We start from the raw sequence: 20825 nt of genomic DNA on the forward strand, positions 1-20825 counted from the left end.
CACATAACACGTACGACAAAGCGTTTTACCTGCACTAAACGCTTCGCTGATGAAGAGGAAACAAATTCAGACACAACATTAATGCTTACCAGTTTCTGACATAAAATACTCATTTTAGCAGTGCAGCCTTTTCTTACAAATAGAATAAAGCAAACTACAAAAGGATTCATACAGAAAGCCAAATGGTACATAAACCAAATGCTCAAGAAGGTTAAACCAAGTTTAAAAATCCCATAAATTTTACTGATAAAGATTGTGTTAGCTATGTTATCATTTTAAAAACAAAAAAACCAAACCACAAACTTATCCAATTACATGTATTTTAAATTTACAAAGCATAGCAATTCTGTCAGTATCATCACCGAGACCAAGCCAACAGAAAATCTCTCATGGCAATACCTCCCTGTTAATAACGCTGCTCTTCAACACTCTGCAGCAAAACCCAAAATACTCTTGAAAGATGTTATTGATGATCTTTGGGGTTTTTTTGCCTCTGTAAAATGGAGATAAAAAGACAAACGCTGACACAAAACACTGCATGATTTCAGAAAACTCTTCAGTAGAAAAATGCTTGCCAGGAACACTCCCACAGATACCCACAGTCCAGCAAATACTACCTACTCCTGTGAAAGGAACGCACCACCTATCAGCACGCTGAAAACTGCCAGAGATTGTCAGAAGCCATCATTAGAAAAGAGACTGATCAGAGAAAGCATCAACTTCTAATAAACCCAGCAATTAATTTAGAGTCTTCAACTGAAACGCTTTTGTATCTTGTCAGGCGGCGCTCTAGTACTTCCCCCGTTTCGTTCCCGCGCGGCAAGCACAAGCCCCGACTGCATCACAGCAGAGAGCATTCCAAGGCTCGACATGCACAGCGTTGAACCGACACAAAGCACAACCCCAGGGGCTGCAAACTATGCTAGCCTGTCCTGCTTTTGCAAGTCGGTTCATGGCAAAAAGCTGACAACTGAGCTGAGAACATATCTGAGTAGTAGAAAATGAAATTAAGATTACTTGTAACCTGTAGTACTTCTTGGAAAGATCAACACTTGTCCGTCCTTTCTGAAATGGATAAGACCACAAAATTAAATTCCAGTGATTAGCCATTTTTTCTACTCCACTCAAAAGATAGTTAATTTCCTCAGTCGTGAAATTTTTTCGGGTTCTTCTTCCCTTGCTTAAAGTTCTTGTGTTCGTGTGCATGGGACATATTTCATTGTCCTGCAAATAAGTATTTTGGTATAATTAAAAATTATGTACATTTACGTACTCTTTCACACTGGGAAGTAACACACGATTACTGACAATACAATCTTAAGTAGTTCTAAAGGAGCGATCACTTTGTCAAGATGATAATGTTTCTTCGAGACTGCTTCGCTGTCACTAAAACACAGTATTTTTCCATGACCTTTGCCTTCACTGTAGTCGTGCCTCTATAGCCTGTACCTTGAGTATGTGTACACCTTCAGGTTTCTGTTATCCCTATACCGTGCACATTTTCACTAGTGCAGGACAAAGCATACCTCCCTATCCATTATTCAGAAGGGACTCTCAGTTAAAAAATGCTTAATGCATTTCAGGAATGACTGGAGTAGATCAACAGAGGAGTACCTTTTTAGTAAGGTTGACTTTGCTACTGGGCTCCTGCTAGAGGTGACTTAAAAAGAAATTATGCAATTCATAGTGATTTTATTTGGACATTTATAAATACATGATTGTATGATTAGGCTTTGCATAACTAACCTCAACCTTGTCAAGCGAATATATGCAGCTTTTTCTTACGCACTGACATTGCTGGTTGCACATTTCTTTGACTCTTTGTCTCTTCAAGTTAGCATCTTCATTTTTTTGGGAAGCTATGAAATTGTGAACAAAGCCAGCTCTTAGTTCCTTTACCTGAAATCTACTGTAAAACTCAATATAGCATCGTAAAGGAACATTTCTTCTTATGAACTTGAATATTCAACTGTTGCTGTATTAGTAATACCTCATTTTCCTTTATGCATTGGAAGCAACTAGCAAATAACAAGAATTACCTCCAACATCAATAATACTACGACTGAAGGCACTACTTAAGTTCTTAGCCATTTGTCTCTAAGAGTGCTTTTCTCAGTGCCCTGACCTAAATGCTGATGCTTACTACTGAACGAGCCTTCCGGGAGTACTCACACTTTCCATATGTTGGTATCAAGTTATAGTTGTCAGTCAACCGAGGATTTTTCCTGTGTTCATCTCTATCTGAAGTACCACATTTGTTTTTTCTAACTGGTGTCAAAAGAATACCTAAAAAAGACAAACAGACAACCAAAAACCTAAAAAACCCTCCCACAAACAATAAAACAATATGTGGCTTTCTAAAAAAAAAAAAAAAAAAAAACCAAAAAAAACCCAAAAAACAACCACCACCAAACAACCAAAACACAGGGAATGTTTTAGGAATTAACACTTGAGAGAACCACAGTATGTGCCACAGTACTACCTGGTTTTGGAAGAAAGACAGGAAAATTCAGAATACTTCAGAAAATGTTTACTTGCTAAAGGTAATATATTAGTCTAATGGACTCTTGAGATGAAATAGTCAGGTGGGTTTTTTTATTTTAAAAGGCCTCCATGGCTATCATAGAAATCAATTAATTTCTGAATCTGAAGAGGGAAATAAATGTAAACAAAAATAATTTAAATGTACTAGCTTTTATAAAATACAGATGTAAACAAGTTTTTTGGAAAAAGAAGACTAAAAAATGAATTCCCAATGGATGGGCTGATTTTTAAAAACAGAGTATTTTTTTGAAGTAGTATGATTGTTTTATAATTTAAGTACTGATTTAGAGAGGTGTTCAGCCTACTTTAAAATTTCTGGTCATCAATCCTAAGAAGTAGTATTGGTTACTAGCTGGTGAATGCAGTAATGTATGACTGTAGCTGGAGCTCTGTAGAACATACCCACAAAGACCATATTCTGAAAAAAAAATATCTGTGTGAATTATGTAAAAAAAAAAAAGAGATCTGCAGAGGAAAAAAATTATAACAACTAACTTTTTTGCTACATTAGGAATACTGTAAAAGATATGTACTCTGCTATTTACAAATGGACAGTTGTTGCATACTATGAGTAAACACAGGGTCCCTACACTGCACTGCAGAAACTGATGGAACTTATATTCATTTTTCCATCTTTACCTTGCTAATAACACCTTATCCCACACCTCATAATACAGAACAGGTAAATAGGTCTCCTGTACTCAATTTTCTGATAGGTTGTTTTCAGTTACTTGCTCCTGTATTGTTGGACATGTTAAGGTTTACCCTTTTTAGCTTTTTAGCACACAGAGCCAAGTCCTAAGCAGAGCCCCAAGCAGGAAGAGAAACAGGAGTAATGGGATAAGATGGCTAATAAGTGTGTAATAGAGTGATGCTAAATCCAAGAACAGGCAACTGTACTGTGTTCTGATCCTGGCTACACCTCTCCATTTTAAAAGTTAATGCCACAAAACTGAAAAATAGTAGATGGCATGGAAGCAACCCTGACAGGATTCGAAGCAGGATCTACAAAGCAAGTGCCAGATAACCCCTTTGTAAACTAGTGTGTGTAACATTTTCAAGATTACAGGACATGCATTTTCTGGCCTATTAATATACAAATTTTTCACAGAGTCCACAGGAAAAAAAACCCCAAAAACTTAATTTCCTATCCACAGCCTCCCATGATAAAGTCCCACACAAGAATTACTTAGATAGTAAGGGCTTTTTTTTGCATTCTTTTCCAAATTAAGCCTTTACTTTGGAAACTATCCTTTTTGCTCCTGAAAGTTGATACTTCTGTATGCAGTCTGCCTTTCTTCACTGGGGTCAGCAGTATTTCTGGAAAACAGAAGACAGACACCAATACAAATGCCATTAAGCAAAAAACATTTAATTTTCAAAATGCCTCCTTTAAACCAGAAAAATATAGGATGTGCTTTTATTTAATTCATTAATAATTATAAGCCTCTTGCATCCGAAGTATGTAGTCTTAGAATGAAACTTCCTTGTTATGATGTCATACATCCAATCACACTTAATATATTAACTCTATTAGTACTTGACCGACTTTGGCAAAGAGGACAGTCTCACCAAAGCCTATAATGAGGATATATCACTACTGTCAAGAAATACATAAGATCCTCAAAACAAGTAGCTAGTTCTGATCTCAGTACAAATCATTGGCAAATCAAATTAAACGACTGAGTTTACAAGAGCAAGACAATCAGATTCAGACCAAAATAAGTTCAGAACTTCAAATACGACTGAAAACAATCATTGTAATTACTAAAAAAGATTTGTAATTACTCTCATGAGTTGCATATCTACTGTTGTTACACACAGCCGATTTGCGGAGTTCACTTTTATATCTTTCTTCTACTTCCAGAATGACTTTGTGATGGTCACACTTGTATGGACAACTTTGCAACATCTTGGTAAAGGTTTTACTATTGAAGCACAGTCTTCCTGCTGTACAACCTGGAAAAAAAAATAGGATATTGTAGAAACAGCAAGCACGACTGCTACAGCAGCCACCACAAAGTCCAGCATTTTATTTTGCTCGCTATGATTACAACCTGACCTCCAGTTTTCCATATACACATCTTGAGAGGTTACACCTTAAGTACCTTCCTGAAAATACATACTTCTTGTTTCGTATTTGCCCTCCAAAAAAAAGTGTTTTCAACAAGTAACCAAGTTATACTGCACTTCAACCCCAGAAGTATTAAACGAGGCACAGATCCCCTACAGGAGTCAAAATAATAGTGGGATGGGAAGAAAAGGGCTTCAGCTTCCTTTGCCTATTTATCTAGGATTTAAAATATAAAAGATGTTTTGCTTTACTCTGAAACTTTCTCTGTGTTATATCAACCTGAACAAATGATAAGTCTAGCTTAGGTATGAATTTCCTCACAGGAAGCCTTCCTTCTCATTTTTGAGGACATTCCTAGGCTAATTTATGGTTTAGTTATTCTTGGGTGTTCTCACAGTCAGTTACATCAGCTGCAGGAGAACTTCTGCAGTGTGAGGAATTAAAAGGGCACTGGTACTTATCTGCTCAGGTTGAGTTCAGTTTGACAACTTGGGTTCTTATGCCTAAATGACGTTCCAAGGTGGTATGGGCTTTTGGTGCTGGGGCTTTTGTTTGGTTTTAGTGTGGGGGTTTTTTGGGGCGGGGATGGACAGACACTTTGTTGTTGTTGTTTGGTTTTGTTTCACTAAAGAGACATAGGCTTGTTTACAAAATCCACTTACCAATCCTGAGTACCAGCAGCATTCTAAAACCTACCGACAGGCCTTGTTCAGGAAGTAGAACATGGGGTAACTGAGGGCGGCAATCATGGATTTCTGTAAAACTGGCTAACTCCACTTAATAGCAGTAGGGCAGAGAAAAAAGAAGGGCTACAGAAGAGTTAGGAGGCTTGGCAGGGGAATACATGAGGAACTAAGCAGGGCTACATGCTTTAGGTTTTTCCTCTATCTTTCCAATCAGAGAAAGGAGGAAAAACCCACACTTAAGTATTCTTGTAAGTAGTATGTCATCTTTTAGGCTGTTGTGTATTTGTATTTGTTGTTGTGTTTGTTAATATTTTATTTTAGGGGCAGAAATAGGAAAGGAAGCAGTTAAGAATTACATAATAAATAATCAAATAGATGTGTAAAATTTCTGTAATGTCAGTTCACTTACTGCATTGCTGACTTTAAAGCTTCTTTTATGGACTCAGGAAAGAAAGACTCAAGATAATATTTACCTGAACACCTTAAATCTGCCTTTTTATAGGATGCAAATGTAGTTGAAGTACATTTTTCTTCCTTGGTTATCTCTGAGTAGAACGACTGTTGATCTAAATTAGGAAAGAAAAAACCCCACCCACTTAGAAAATGCAACCTATCCTTTGCCATGGTAATCATGCATCAGCACACCTATATTCCATTATATTTTCTACTTGTAGATTATTAAATCTTATTTACATAACATCAGAAAATACAAATGAAATTCCTGAAGTTAAATGAACTGCACTTCCTATTTTGTATATCCAGAATAATTACATTTAATTCAGTGCTTTTTCATCACTCTCCCCAAGCATATCACTTCAACCTGAACACGGAAAAATAAACCTGCAAACTTCCATTGCTTAACTAAGCCCTACAAACTTTATTTCTCCTTAGAATCAGATACTGAAAAATGTGATGTACTGGAATAGTTCTTATTCTACATTTAAACAGGTATAACCTGGAGATCAATTTGGTCAACTGTAAAGCTGCCATTCCAGCAAATACTGACCTAATGAATAACTGTAAATTTTATAAATTAACAGGAAACAAAATTATGAATAAATATTTGATTGAACAGATCTCAGTTCTGAAATAAATATCTCAGACCAAGCAGATCAATGCAAACCTGAAAAACATGTATCTTAAACACATGTTCGTGGTATTTTGCTGGCCAGAGTTAAGCCACAAGTCAGTCTCACAGGCAGGTTCTATCCCGTCTTACAAGTACAGAAAAACCAGCATCCTTACAGGTTTTCGGTTAATGGCTTTCACTGTTCAGTACAGGCCACATTGAGACTAAACATAAAATATTTATCTGTGACTTATTCATTTGAATAGTTCAAATCAATTAAAAAAATAAGCTAAAATATCTATTAAAACTAGAATAAATATTCTCCTGGTAAAAATCATATACAACAACAAATCCCAAAATGATGCATTTGAAGGATATTATACATAATGTACCCTGCCATCTAATGATATATAATATTTGATAAAAAGTACTGAAAAAAGTACACAAAACTAATTAAAATCTCATTTAAAAAAATAAAGAAAGGAGTATGTTTTTATTTGTACCTGATGTGCATGTCTGTCTCACATTTTTAACAATCTCTGCTGGTTGTTTAAATGAGTATTCGCTGGGAAGATCAAATAAAAAAAAAAATAATCAAACTTTGCAACATTTAACGTTTAAATTAATACACACATTCCAAAAGCAAAACAAAACACACATTAAATATATAACAGATAAAACTCTGAAAAATTGATTCTACTTATCCCAAGTTACTGGGCTTGTAGTATCCAGCATATAATCGCCGTGTGTTACCAGAGATCTGTCACGAGCATTCCTTGCAGTGCTGTTCAGCGTGCCTGTCCCAGCATTTGGAATGCAGTGCTTTGAAGGGATGCTGGTTGCCAGTCATTTGCAATTCTGGTTCAGTAAAGATTACTTAGTGCACATCAAAATTTCACAAAGTCTTCAAAAGACACTAGCTTTCACCAGATGTAGCAATTGCTCTGAAAGGCAATTGCTGATTCTTCTTCCCTGACACTGACTAACTTTTAAGCAACCAACATGCTCCTGTGGTGATCATGCATTTTTCTGTCTTTGATTACCTCTGAATGCTGCAGAAGCAAGGAGCCTAATCCATGGTTATACTTGGGTAACTCCTGTTTTCACACAAATACAGATGCAAGGAGAGAGCTTTTTTTTTCCCCCCCAAAACCCATATTATTTTAATAGTTTTATGCTTCAGAGGTCAGAACAACATGTAAAGCAGCTCTGTGAAATTATGTAAATCAGTAACAAAGCAAAATTTACCTGCATATACCATGGAAAATATCCTGGGCTCTTGATACCTACTGTGGTAGTTGCAAAGTTATAATATAATGCAGGCAACTGCATAGCAGCAGGGTCCAGCCAGCCACACAAAAAAAGCACAATAAATATATAACTCAAAAAAAGGAGAAACATAGTTTTGTTCATACTCTCTCACTGCCTGTCTTGAGGAATATTCCAGATACAGATTCAAGATAATGGAATCTGCATTTATCCTTGCAGGTTGACAATAATTTTTGTTTGTTTATCCATAGGTGGGATAACCATAAAAAGCAAAATAAAGAGAAAAATAAGAGTCTGTGTGAGGGCAATGAGCAAGAGAATAGTGAATGACTAAACAAGGCCGTATCTCTCTCTTCCCATGCAGGGAAATAATTGAGTATGATGGGAGAAACGTGGGTGTGGGGGCCTTTTTTCTGTAGTTTGTAGGCACTCAAATTTCAATTTTTTGCAGAGCAGTTCTGTAACTGCTGTTTTCCTAATATGGGCACATTACAGAAATCTTCGTGGGTCCATCCAAACCAATGAGTCAAATCTTGATCTACTGTATCAGTGAGAATTTTAAGGCAAAAACTATGGATGCTTTTTATCACTATGCTGAAGGCATTCGAACATGGCCTGTAACAGGCTCTCCACAGAATCCATCGGAAGCCTACCATTCAGAGAAAAAGAACAAAAGCTTTTATTACTACAATGTCTATAATCTTTGATCTGCGATGTCAGAAACACTTCCACAGAATATTCTGTAGTGAGCCACTAAAAGGCTGTGTCTTTTCACTAGGAGAAAAAGACAGAGTTAGTAACAGACAATTTAAAAAGCTAACATTCAATTTGGAAATTACTGAGGAAAAGCCACTTACTCTTTGTGCTTAGGTGTAAGACACTTACCTTACTCGAAGAACAGGCTGATTTTTTACACAAGTAGTTTTTTCATTTACACTGTGACTTTGAGGTACACTGCCTGCTCGCAGTTCATTAACTGAACATGGAATATTACGCTGTTCACTTTGTCCAGCAGAAGCATTTACTGGATCCCTAGTGTTCACCATTTCATTTTTCAGTGGAGAAGATTTTACAGATGGAGCAAGAACCTGATCACCCAATTCAGAGGTCAACTGTGGATAATGTACTTCTCTTTGTGTTCTTTCTATATGCGTTCTTGGATCAGCAGGATTTATTTCATGGTGTTTTGATGCTTCTATATTGGCTTCTGAAGATCTGTCTACAAATACTCCTCCTTGAACTCTTTCCTGTATTGAAAAATACTAGTTAGCGACTATACAAACTCTATGAAACTATTAAATAAATCTAGTAACAAGACTAACTAGGATAGACCAGTCTAACTCTGAAGGTAAAGGAAATTCCACAGAAGCACCAAAAACCCCTGAGCTGAGAGCCAACAAGACAGCAGTGCTGTGAAAGGGTGGTTATGAAGTGATAATTCCAGGCGCAAGAACTGGATTGCACACGAACAGAATCATAGAATTGTTTAGGTTGGAAGAGACCTTTAAGATCAAGTCCAACCCTTAACCCAGCACTGCCAAGTCCACCGTTAAAATCATGTCCCTAAGCACCACATCTACATGTCTCTTAAATACCTTCAGGGATGGTGACTCAGCCACTTCCCTGGGCAGTCTGCTCCAATGCCTTTACAAGCACTTGAAAAAATCTAGCTAAATAACTCAAAAACTTGCTGTTCCACACCCTGAGATACCAATTAGTTATACAGAATAAGGAAAATATGAAACAACTTTACTTCAGTTTATGTTCACATTTTCCATTACCATCTATCCCATCATAGATGTAAAATCACAGGCTTTTCATGCATGTAAATATTAAAATTATAGGTTCCAATGATTGGCGACTAAAAAGAAATGTTTTTTCTTTTTTATTTTTTTGTTTTTCTTGTTTTTCCAACCTACATTATCTCAATTTTGTAGAAAATCTGGTTTTATAAACTAAAATGCTTCATAAAAATACAGATGCCTGCATGCTTCTAACTGTGTATGATACGCAGTAATGACAGGCTGTAGTTTCACACACATCCAATAATTTTCCCTACTTTCGTAGCTCACACTGAATTATCTTAAGGTTTTACTTTCTATTTCTCCCTAAACTCTGGAAAGATTTGCTGAGTTTTATCCTACTTTGGTAAACAAGCCAACCTCATCATGTTCTTTTTCAATCAAGTTTATTCTGTGTAAAATTCCTTTTGCCTTCTTCCAGTAGTCTTGTAGAGTTCTTTTTCTGACTTGCACATCCAACTCTTCTGCATTGTCCAAGTTTAATGAAGTATCATTTATTTTCAAGGACAATCGTTCAGCTTTATAAAATATAAAACAATATTAATATTCCAAATTTTATCAATGAACACCTCAATAAGGATTTATTATATTTAGTATTTAGATTTATTATATTTATTATATTTAGTCCTAATAATGCGAAATATAACTTCTGAATAATATTTTTGTGTAACTTAAATTTACACAGAAATGTTAATACACTTCAAATATAAACTGCAGTTTCAAGAGATGAGCTTGCAATTATAGTTACTAGAAGCTGTTTACACAATGATGCTGTGGTCTAATAAATGACTTTATCATGGACTTAATCCTAACTCTATAAATCATTTACCAGTATGGGACTTTTTTTTTTTTTTTTTAAACTTTTCCATATTAATGGCCACTGAAATCACCACACCCCCTCAATATTAAACAAAACTCTAAGCTATGTTTTCAGTATAAAAACATAGATACATGCTTTTTAATAATTACCAATTGCATAATACCTTCCATGCTTTAGAGATTAAAAGACAAGGTGTCTTCATGTCTCATTGGTAGTATTATACAGTTAATTAAAAAAACCCAAAACACTTAAACAGGATACTTCAAAATGCACCCTACTTCAAAAATAAAGATCAAGATTTTTATTAATATTGAAAAATAACTGTAGTCATTGTGATTTTAGGCTTGATTATCTGGGTTTAGTCTCTATATGCAATGGTACGTACCCAGTAATGGACTACCAATTGTATGTTAAATGACAATGTTAATATCCTGCACATAATTTATAGATGGAAAAGCTTTTAAAGAACTGGCCCTACATATATTGGTTTCACAAACACATTATTGCAACATTGTTGGAATTTTTTTTCTGTCCCAATACCATAATCAGTCCATGGTGGCAAATAAGCAACTTCTCTGCAGAAAACAAACATCTCTTGGAGTACGCAGAATTACAAAGCTGCTACAGTTAAAATTGTTTAGATAGTCATCAGAACTTAAAGATGGAAATGATCTCTGTAATTTTAAAACCACTAACAGTAAGCTTACTCATTTGCTTGCAGTTTTGCAGCACAAAAGTAGCAGCTTTGTGTAGTTCCTCATCCTGAGACTCAGTTAATACCTGAATCATAAGTGGAAGACCACTGTTCTGGAGCAATTCACACTGGTTTTCTTCTGAAATAGGACATTGTAAAGAAAAATTGATTGGTTTCAGTCTCAGACACACTTATTCTTAAAGTAATTTCAGAAACTAATACTAGTTTTAGGGAAATTAATACGTATTTCAGGGAAAGTTAACACTAATTTATGGCAAATTGTGGAAAAAAAAATTTCACTGGGGATATAAGCATGCTGTAATCACCTGCTAACCAGGCTGCATCAGAAGCACTCCAGATCATACAGGATGATTTGACCATAACTCAAAGTTTTTGTGAGAAAATTGAAGGAACACTGGGACAAATTATATGACAGAGATCCAAACTCACTTAATTGTCACCTAAAATATTTTAATTATGGCTTCTTTATTTCTGTTCCTCTCATATTGTCATGACTTAATCCCTGCCAGTAACAACGTACCATGCAGATGCTGGCTTACCTCCCTGCCCTCCCTCCAGTGGGGGAGGGGAATGGGAGGAAAAGACAAGGAAACTCGTGGGCTGAGACAAGAACTATTTAGTAATTGAATATCAGTGAATATTACAGTGATACTAATAATACTAACAATACTATTAATAATATGTACTGAAAACAATACTACCACTAATAATAAAAATAATATGTTGTAATGTAAACAATGGAAAATAAAACATATTGATACCATTGCTCACCACCCGCCGACCAATACACAGCCAGGCCCTGAGTAGCGAGAGTCAGAGAGCCTGAGAGCTGGAGCCCAAGAGTGACCACAGCAGAGTCTGAGCGAGCCCCACAAGCAACAGCACGAACAAGAAAAACAACCAACTAATAATAATTGCTCCTGGCCCACCCCCATCATCATTCTGAGCATGACATTCTGTGGAAAGACAGGTCCCTTCGGTCAGTTTGGGTCGGCTCTCTGAACTGCGGCCCACCCCCACTGCCTGCAGCAAAGAAGTTGGGAACACAGGTGCAGTCTCAGAAGCTGAAAAAGTCCTTGATTTGGTGCAAGCTCCCCTTAGCAACAACTAAATCCACTGGTGTTATCAGTACTCTTCTCAGTAAATCCAAAACATAGCCTCCCAAAATCCAAAACACACATATTGATCCCATGCCCCCCCCCCCGCCGACCAATACACAGCCAGGCCCTGAGTAGCGAGAGTCAGAGAGCCTGAGAGCTGGAGCCCAAGAGTGACCACAGCAGAGTCTGAGCGAGCCCCACAAGCAACAGCACGAACAAGAAAAACAACCAACTAATAATAATTGCTCCTGGCCCACCCCCATCATCATTCTGAGCATGACATTCTGTGGAAAGACAGGTCCCTTCGGTCAGTTTGGGTCGGCTGTCTGAACTGCGGCCCACCCCCACTGCCTGCAGCAAAGAAGTTGGGAACACAGGTGCAGTCTCAGAAGCTGAAAAAGTCCTTGATTTGGTGCAAGCTCCCCTTAGCAACAACTAAATCCACTGGTGTTATCAGTACTCTTCTCAGTAAATCCAAAACATAGCCTCCCAAAATCCAAAACACAGCCTCATACTAGCTACTGTGAAGAAAATTAACTCTATCCAAACTAAAACCAGCACAGGTATATATACACTTCATTTATGTAAGCCTTAAGACACAGAATTATCAAACCCTCAAAGTTTATAATTAGCAAAACTCTAATAAAATTAGCAGCTTAATCCTAGTCTAGCTAATTTGTTCCTCCTCATTAACCATCAGCTAAATTTATTAGGATCTCATTTGCAGTATGTATTCATAAAACTGAAAACTTCCTAAAAACAGTTCTTTGATGTCTAAACTTCATAAAACAAAGGAATCAACAAAAGATGAAATATGATAATTTCATCAGTGTTGACATTTTTAGAGAAACTTTTGTTCTGTTGGTTTAACCATATTTCTATTTGAAAGACATTTTTCATTAAGCTTTGTTTCAATTAAATCTTCATGAAAAAATGTCTTTTGAAATACCAGATTTATGACCTACTAAACTAATTATTGAACTAGTTATTGACATTTAGAGAAGGATAATCCATCATAACATAATCCCTTTTTCGAGCATTTCTGAACATACTTGAGAAAAACCAGTAGTATAAGTAACCAGTGATCAGTATCTCACAGCTTCCCATTCTGTTTGCTTGTACTACCATAAAATACCAACTTAAGTGTCATATTTTCACTAGACATGCTTGGGAAAGCCTTAAGGAGCCTGGCAAAAACGTTTCAGGGTTACCTACTGCTTATGTTACTTCAATATCAATACTGCTATATAGCTTTTTTCAAAAATTAATAGCTATGTTAACAGTGGACAGAAACTGTATATATCAAGGGCTATTAAAATAGAGCTCAAAAAGGCTTATTTGCTATGTACGTATCGTAGTAGCTTTCAGGTCTGGATGAATTTTACCCTGTGATAGCTAAGCCCAGCTCTGAATTCTTGCCAAATAGTCTACTTTTTCCAAGCTCTTGAACATACTATCTGCTAACAGGTTTTAAAATTTAAAGATGGAATGGTTCAGCAAACAACTTTTCTGAATATTAGTATTACATTATCTAAACCAACTTTCTCTTATGTTACAGTCCTGATGAAATGACACTGTTGAAGTAGTTAGTGTACGAGAATTTAGTAGAAACTGACTGAAAGAAAAAAGAAAAAAAAATCTTACCACAAACTTCAGTACAGTGTCCAACTGTTAGAATAATACTAATTTTTTCTCCTGTATCCAGAGTGTCACTGGACAGCAGCTTCAGTAGCTCTGACACAATGTGATACTTTGCCAAGACATCACCCATGGCAGCTATTATGTTAAAAATAATTTGAAGAAAATAAACTAGACAGTAAGTATACAGGCATCATCCAAGTATAAAATGCTGTTTTCAAGGGAACTCTACAGACTCTAAAAGCCTTGGGTCTGCACAGTCCTCATTTTCTTGCTCTTTCATTTTAACACTTCAAATTACCACATCCCTCCTGGCACAGTAATTCTGCCCATGCTACTCCCCATACCCAACACTCCCCTTTCTCTCAGACTGTGGTAGAAGATCTTCTTCCCAGGAGATTCTGGGAACACCATTCCTAGAATGTACAAGCTGAAACCAACTTCTTTGAAACCAGGCTCAAAACTAGTGCAGGTATATGCTTTTAAACTTTAACTTTCATTAACAAGAGGTTATGGCAGAAGTGTCAAATGTAATAATCATGGCCAACAGCACAGATTCATCCGTCTTACAGGTTTCTCAGTATCTTCTGATTGAATACACCAAGACCTCATTAGGATAGCACTACCCAGGCAGTAAATGAGAGTGAAGACACATTATGCAGACATACCACATTTGTTCATGTCCACACCCGAGTTACTAAAGCTTCTTAAAGTTAAAGCTTACAGAGCTTATTAGTTTAGGCATAGGACTACAGAAACACAGCTCTAATTCCAGGATCCAAGATGGTTGCCACGCCCAGTTCTCAGCTTTACATATACAAAACTACCTTTAGTATCTTATTTTTAGTTTCAGTATAGTATAAATTTCACTGTGTTTATTTCAGCAACAAAGTGGTGGATCATTCCCCATATACACACTTGAATTTAAAAAAATCTGCAGTATCAACTGTGATGTACATGACTTAATTGCTTTTTAGCACCCATTCGTGCCACTTTTCCACAGAAAACAGACTTTAAAAGTTGCATTTTAAAATCACCATGTATAAAAAATGGTAGTGGTCGTTTCACTCACAGTCAGTAGCAATGCAGGCATCCAGAGTCTTTGTTACTACTACTGCAAGTTGTGTGCTTGAGTGACTCATACAGGAATTGTGCGTAAGCTTGATGAGAACTTTAGCTAATGTATCCAACCCTCCAACGGAAGCAAAATATTTCTGCACATACGCTTAGTGAAAAAAAGCAAAAACGTGTCTGAAATAATACAAGCTTCAAATTACTGTAGCATTTTATCAGTTAGGCTCACGACAGTTTTTCTGTGCATGTATGAATCATTACTTTTCCACCTGTACAACAGCAGCTGGATAGAGACTAGTCTCGAGAAATGGAGTAGTTGTCTTATAAACAGTTACAGGTAACACACCGCCCTAACAGATGCATACAGACAGCAAACGTTATGCCCAAGTTCTACCCAAGTCATTGTTCTCAGAGATGCAATAATGACTTACATTTAACCTTTAATCAAAAAAGACAGATTTTACCACATAGTTTTTCCTGATCTTCCTAAATGTAGCCAGTTTGTGGCTATTTGTGGACTTAAGCACAACGCAGCGTAAGTAAAGATGGTGGAATATAGTTTTCACAGTAAAAGTTGGAAGAACAGCAAAAGAATTTGTAGAGACCAAACACTTAACTATCAAATTAAACTTACTTTTACAAAAGAAAAACTATTTAAAGCTTGAGCTGCACTTACAGTTATTTGCAACTGTGAGACCAACAAATGAACAAATAGGACGAACTATCTTGGGGTCTGTGCAATTTTCTAGCCACTCTTTGGCATATGGAAAAACTGAACAGCAAATGTTTTGATTATCTTCTGGAAAAGTAAAAACAAATAACCCCAAATCAAACTGTAATATGAAGTTTTTGTTGAACAGCAAAAAAGAAAACAAACTGGTGTCACTTGGGAGAAATACCTTAAACTTCTTTCCCAATTTTTCCAGCAGCACTTACCGTTCTGAGGATTGTTAACACAGGCACAGAGAGTACTGCAGACTGACGACCACAGCTGATAGCACCGATTGGCATTCTCATCTGACAGATTCATCTCACATGTGGAAAGAAAATGCAAACAAGTCCCAGATAGTCAAACAAGTGTAGGTCCTAAATAGTGTATCACTTTTCTGTTTGAATTGCAACTGTTTACCTAAATAACTGCAGCAGAAGACTAATGCAGCCTGTATCTCTGACATAAGTTTGCCCATTTTCTAAAAGAGAACACATACAAGACTCCGAAGACACATGCAACTTCAGACAAGATCTTAATATCAAGTTTAATTTACATATTTATATTCTATTTCCATTTCCTAAGCTTATATCCCCCTCCCCCCAAAAAAATACAAATTCACACCAACACTTTGGAAAAAATGTTCCATTTCTTTCTATGACCATTTTTCTCAGAAACTACTGGTTTGCATTATATACATAGTTTTAAGCTATAACTTCATTTTTAGAACTAAAACATCTTCTGCTATTTAAGGAAATCCCAGTAAGTGATGATCTACTCACACACTTGAGATTCAGTTACATGCAACCATTCATCTCTGTAAATTAACTTTACCAAAATACAACTTATTGAGTGTTTCAAGTTTCTGTACTGCAGATTGGCAAAATACAAAACATTGGTGTTACAGAAAAAAACCAACTTACTATTATTTGAAACAAGTACTAAGATGACATAAACAGACATTCTTTTCAAGTTCACACCAGAATCCTTATTAATTAAAAATAAAATGAGGTCTTCAAACAATGCAGAAGTACACAAAGTTTGTTGACAATAAACTGAAACCAGAAAATAAAAACCATTAAGTCCTAAAGCAAGCCATTCATAATCCTAAATTACTTTTGTATACAGTAACTAGACACTCAGTGGCATTCAGCATGTAGTGAGTGGAAACAAAACAGGACTATGAGGTGACTGATGGCTTCCTACTGTAGTTAGTTCTAAACCAACCAGGACCTACACAAACTTTGGAACAATCTATGGGTCATTTAACACTTGCTCCTGAGGCAGATAAGCAGCACAGCTGTCTGGTAACCTAAAGACAGGCTGTCTATATACATCGACAAGGTATTTCTCCAAATCTGGGGATGGACAGTGGAACAGGGGCACCTTTACTGCCCCTCACTCCATCTGATAATCTTGTAATCTGATTTTTTGAGACAAAAAGAAAAAATAGAGACAAAGCACAAGCAGAAGTAATAACATGGGATCATAACTCACTCAGAAATACAAATAATATTGCTTATTATTACCATTACTTTCTATTATATTTCCTAATGTAAATAAAGCTGCTTCCTTAACTATGCAATGAACACTTGACTTTGCAAGATCATTTATAAACATCAAACCACCAATTTCTCGAAAATATTCACTTGCTTCACCTATAAGAGAAAAAAAGAACAAAAATGAAAATTAAACTTTTCCTTCTGTTTCTTTATCAAATGAAAACCTTCCAAGCTTTTCTAACTTCCCAAGCCTTATATCCTTTAGATAATGTTGGTTTTGCCTTTTTTTTTTTTACAGTAACAACCAGCTTCTTAACATATATTGTGACCATAACATTGCATTGTTTCTACAGAAAAATGCTTCTTACTGTTTTGTTGACAAATTGAATAAATAGTGATCAAAGCCTCTTTCTGAGATTCAGGGCAGTCCATCTGATACTTAAGGCATTCAAGGAGTAAGTTCAGATCTGTTCTCATATCTAAGAGCAAACACAAAAAACCTTCAAGTAAATTGTTATCTTTTCTTTATATTAATCTATTTAGTATTGCAATCAACCGGGTCAAAAATGTAGTATGTATATGTATTTTAAAGAAAAAACCCCAAAAACCAGTAAGCAAAAATGGAACTACACCACTTCTATCCATCTACAAGTAACAAACATATTTGTCCTAAAAATATTCCTCTCCATAGTTTGTTATTTGAGCATGATTTTCTTTACTAAATTAACTGCCCCCTTTTAATATTTCTGGCTTTTAGTTACTAATAACTTTGTAAATGTGATGTAAATTACTAAATATTAAATTCGCAACTGCAAGGTGCAGTAAGTGCACTTAAGTGAACAATTCAGAACTATGAAAACATTCAGAGTGAAAATACAATTGAAAATCTGCAGAACGAACAGGGAAAGAATCCAACATAGGAAGGCTTCCTATATGATACTTAGTTACAGAAGACTTAATCATTTACTCCAGCAGCTAGAATCTTGAATCAGTTTGTTAGAACACAAAGCATTTTCTGGGCACCTACACACAACCCTAGATAGGTAAAACACTTTGAAGATCTGTTTCTTAGTCTCTTGGGTATAATTAAAATATGTATTTGAGAATCATTTGCAATAATAACAGTAGATATTGTATATTTTAAACACTTCTAAGGTTTGGGGTTTCTTAAAAATTTAAAATCTGTGTAAATATTGGCAAAAAAAGGTGACTCTAGTGGTATCAGGTACTATTTGAAAGTTTGTCATTAGATTTGCTCTTTAGGTATCCAACACAGAATCCAAAAATTTAGCAACAAGGAAAAAAGAATGTTTCCCCAACAACTCATCACCCCATGACAGACCTATCAGCCTCCTAAAACTCTGTAAAATTGATGCAGATAATATATGACAAATTATATTAGGTATCTTACCACACTGTTTTTTCTGCATGGTTTGATTTTCCATTTTTGGTTGTATCCCTGTTCTTGTTCTACAACGGCAACAAAAAAGCATTTCATTTTCTGTTTAGATTAGCAGTGTTCATAATATCATACATAGTATAAATTAAATAATTTTTCTTAAAACGCATACTTTCCATTTTTCTCATTTCACACTGTCATCTGACACACACAGAGTTTAATATGCTCTTGCATGGCAAAGATTTTCTTTGGAAATACAGTATTTTATAGTAACACTGCATTTTTAAGTACTGTGTTACTATGTTTTGGCAGTTAACATTTTGCAGACATCAGGTGACTCCACGTTACTACTGTAGGGCACCAAAAACGTCCCTGACATTAAAAAAATATATGTAGCCCTGCATCATTTATCACGATAAATCTGATCCAATTTTCCTTACAATAGGTTGCCAACCACCAAAAATGTCCCTGACATTAATATGTAGCCCTGCATCATTTATCACGATAAATCTGATCCAATTTTCCTTACAATAGGTTGCCAACTTTGTCATCGGCCAACAACTTGCACTAAGACCACCAAAATAGGTTACGTATAGGATCAAATGTGTCTGACATCCACTGTAAAACATTCAGCCTCTTACTCAGTGAGCCAATAAACCATAATGATGTTGTTTTATCAGTACTGATCAAAACCAAAGACAGTGAGCATGAACTAAAACACTGTTTCTTTAAGAATTTATTTTAGTTTATCACAGAAATTATCAAATCACATGAACCTTGTAAACCAGAAAAACCCACAGCATTGACTCTACACAAACCTCATGTGTCAGCATCTGAGAGTTAAATGAGCAGCAGTCAGACTGAAATTCAGGTTTGGAAGCAGAAAGATGGTCCCTTAACCATGCCACAAGTCCCAAACACAAGAAAAGGTTGATGCAAGCGTCACAGTAACCTATTTCAATCTCTCAAAAAAGATTTAGCTCCAAGTAGAAACTTCATGAGTGAGAAATCCAGCTTAATAATGGATTAGTTATCCTTCTCAAAGTAGAACAAAGTTTCTAAGAAACATCAGTTTCATCTCAGTGAAGACAGCAAGCCCTGCTTTCCATCTGGAGTGCCCGATCGTTCCCATTCCTCTGCCACTTCCATTAGCTCAAATGGCCGGTATACATCCTTAGAGTAGCACTGGTGAAGCATGTGTTTTGAGGGAAAACTTACAGAGTTCATCATCCTTTACCCTTTCAGAAACAGTAACACAAATGCATTTCATTTTCTTGCACATCTAACCCTGCCACAACAGCAGAAAGCTTGCAAGTCTTCCTCACCTCTTTTTGCCCCTACTGACACCACCCTGCTAGCCTTAGAGAAAACAAAAAGGATCTGCATATTCCTTAACAAAAGAAAGGCTGTAAAAATGAGCTCACTTTGGAGCTAATTTCATTTCAGTAATTAATTAAATACACATTTATTCAATTAAAGAGCCTTTAACGTAATAAGTACATTTTTTTAAAACACTGTAGAAAGATATCTCTTGACCTTAAACAGATCTTTTTTCTTTTACAACATACAGAAGGTACACAAAATAATATTTACAAGCCAGCCTATGTTAAAGTGTGAATAGCTCAAGCCTGTTTTTGCATCACAGGGCAAAGATGAAAAGACAGGTAAGAGGATTTGCAGCAATACTGCTGGCAAACGTTGCATATGAAAGAGAAAAAGATTACCTCTTTCCTGTCAGTTATGGAAAATGACCCAGTAACGTCCCTTCAAACCTGCAATGAGAATTCTGTAAAAAAGTAGAGAGGCATTCACCTGCGCGTGCCGCAGCATCAGAGCGCGCAGCTTGATCACGGCGCAAGGTCACCACAGGTGAGCGGAGCTCACGCCGAGGCTGGTGGGAACATCCCCATCCGTGAGGGCCGGGGCTGCCGGACTCACCGCTGCGCAGCCACACCGGGACACACACGGCCAGTCGGTCTCACCTGTGTTCCTCTGTCTTGGAACCCCGTCGCCAAACCCTGCACAGTGGAGAAAGTCCGGGCCGTTGGTGGCCTTCTGAAATCCCAACGCACGCCAGCAGCTGAGGACGTGGCCACTACCTTCTGAGAAACTGTTCAGTGTCACAGACTTTTGAGGTCTTCCAGTGCTATTTCAGCATTCATCCCACCCCTCCTGCCTCCCAAAGGAGCCGCATATGACTTACAGCTCACTCCCAGAGTTCGACTTTTAAGTCCCAACAAGCACTCCAGACGATCCCAAATATTGAAAGGGAAGAACGTACAGATTAAATAAAGGGGGCCAACCGTCTAGAGCTGAAATGGCACAAGCAATCTCCTGCCAGCTTTCGGGAGGGGTGGGGAATAGGACACGGATTATCCACCTGCTTACCCGGCAGCGGGAGTGCTTCTCGTCAGCCACGAAGGC

At 36.7% G+C, this 20825-nt stretch overlaps 1 protein-coding gene across 1 annotated transcript; it reads right to left on the reverse strand.

Moving 5' to 3' along the window:
* Positions 1–789: 789 nt before the first annotated feature.
* CCDC79 (coiled-coil domain containing 79) lies at positions 790–18447 on the reverse strand. The gene is given in 18 exon segments (XM_010147814.1): positions 790–1224; positions 1747–1859; positions 2173–2286; positions 4333–4503; positions 5778–5870; positions 6877–6938; positions 8528–8889; positions 9805–9962; positions 10972–11097; positions 13724–13855; positions 14790–14942; positions 15468–15590; positions 15728–15837; positions 15915–15981; positions 16424–16555; positions 17030–17158; positions 17371–17481; positions 18414–18447. Coding segments are annotated over 18 exon segments (2625 nt in total).
* Between the last annotated feature and the right edge of the window lie 2378 nt (positions 18448–20825).

Source organism: Eurypyga helias, unplaced genomic scaffold (assembly GCF_000690775.1).
Source record: "Eurypyga helias isolate BGI_N326 unplaced genomic scaffold, ASM69077v1 scaffold29932, whole genome shotgun sequence".
NCBI classification, from domain to species: Eukaryota; Metazoa; Chordata; class Aves; order Eurypygiformes; family Eurypygidae; genus Eurypyga; species Eurypyga helias.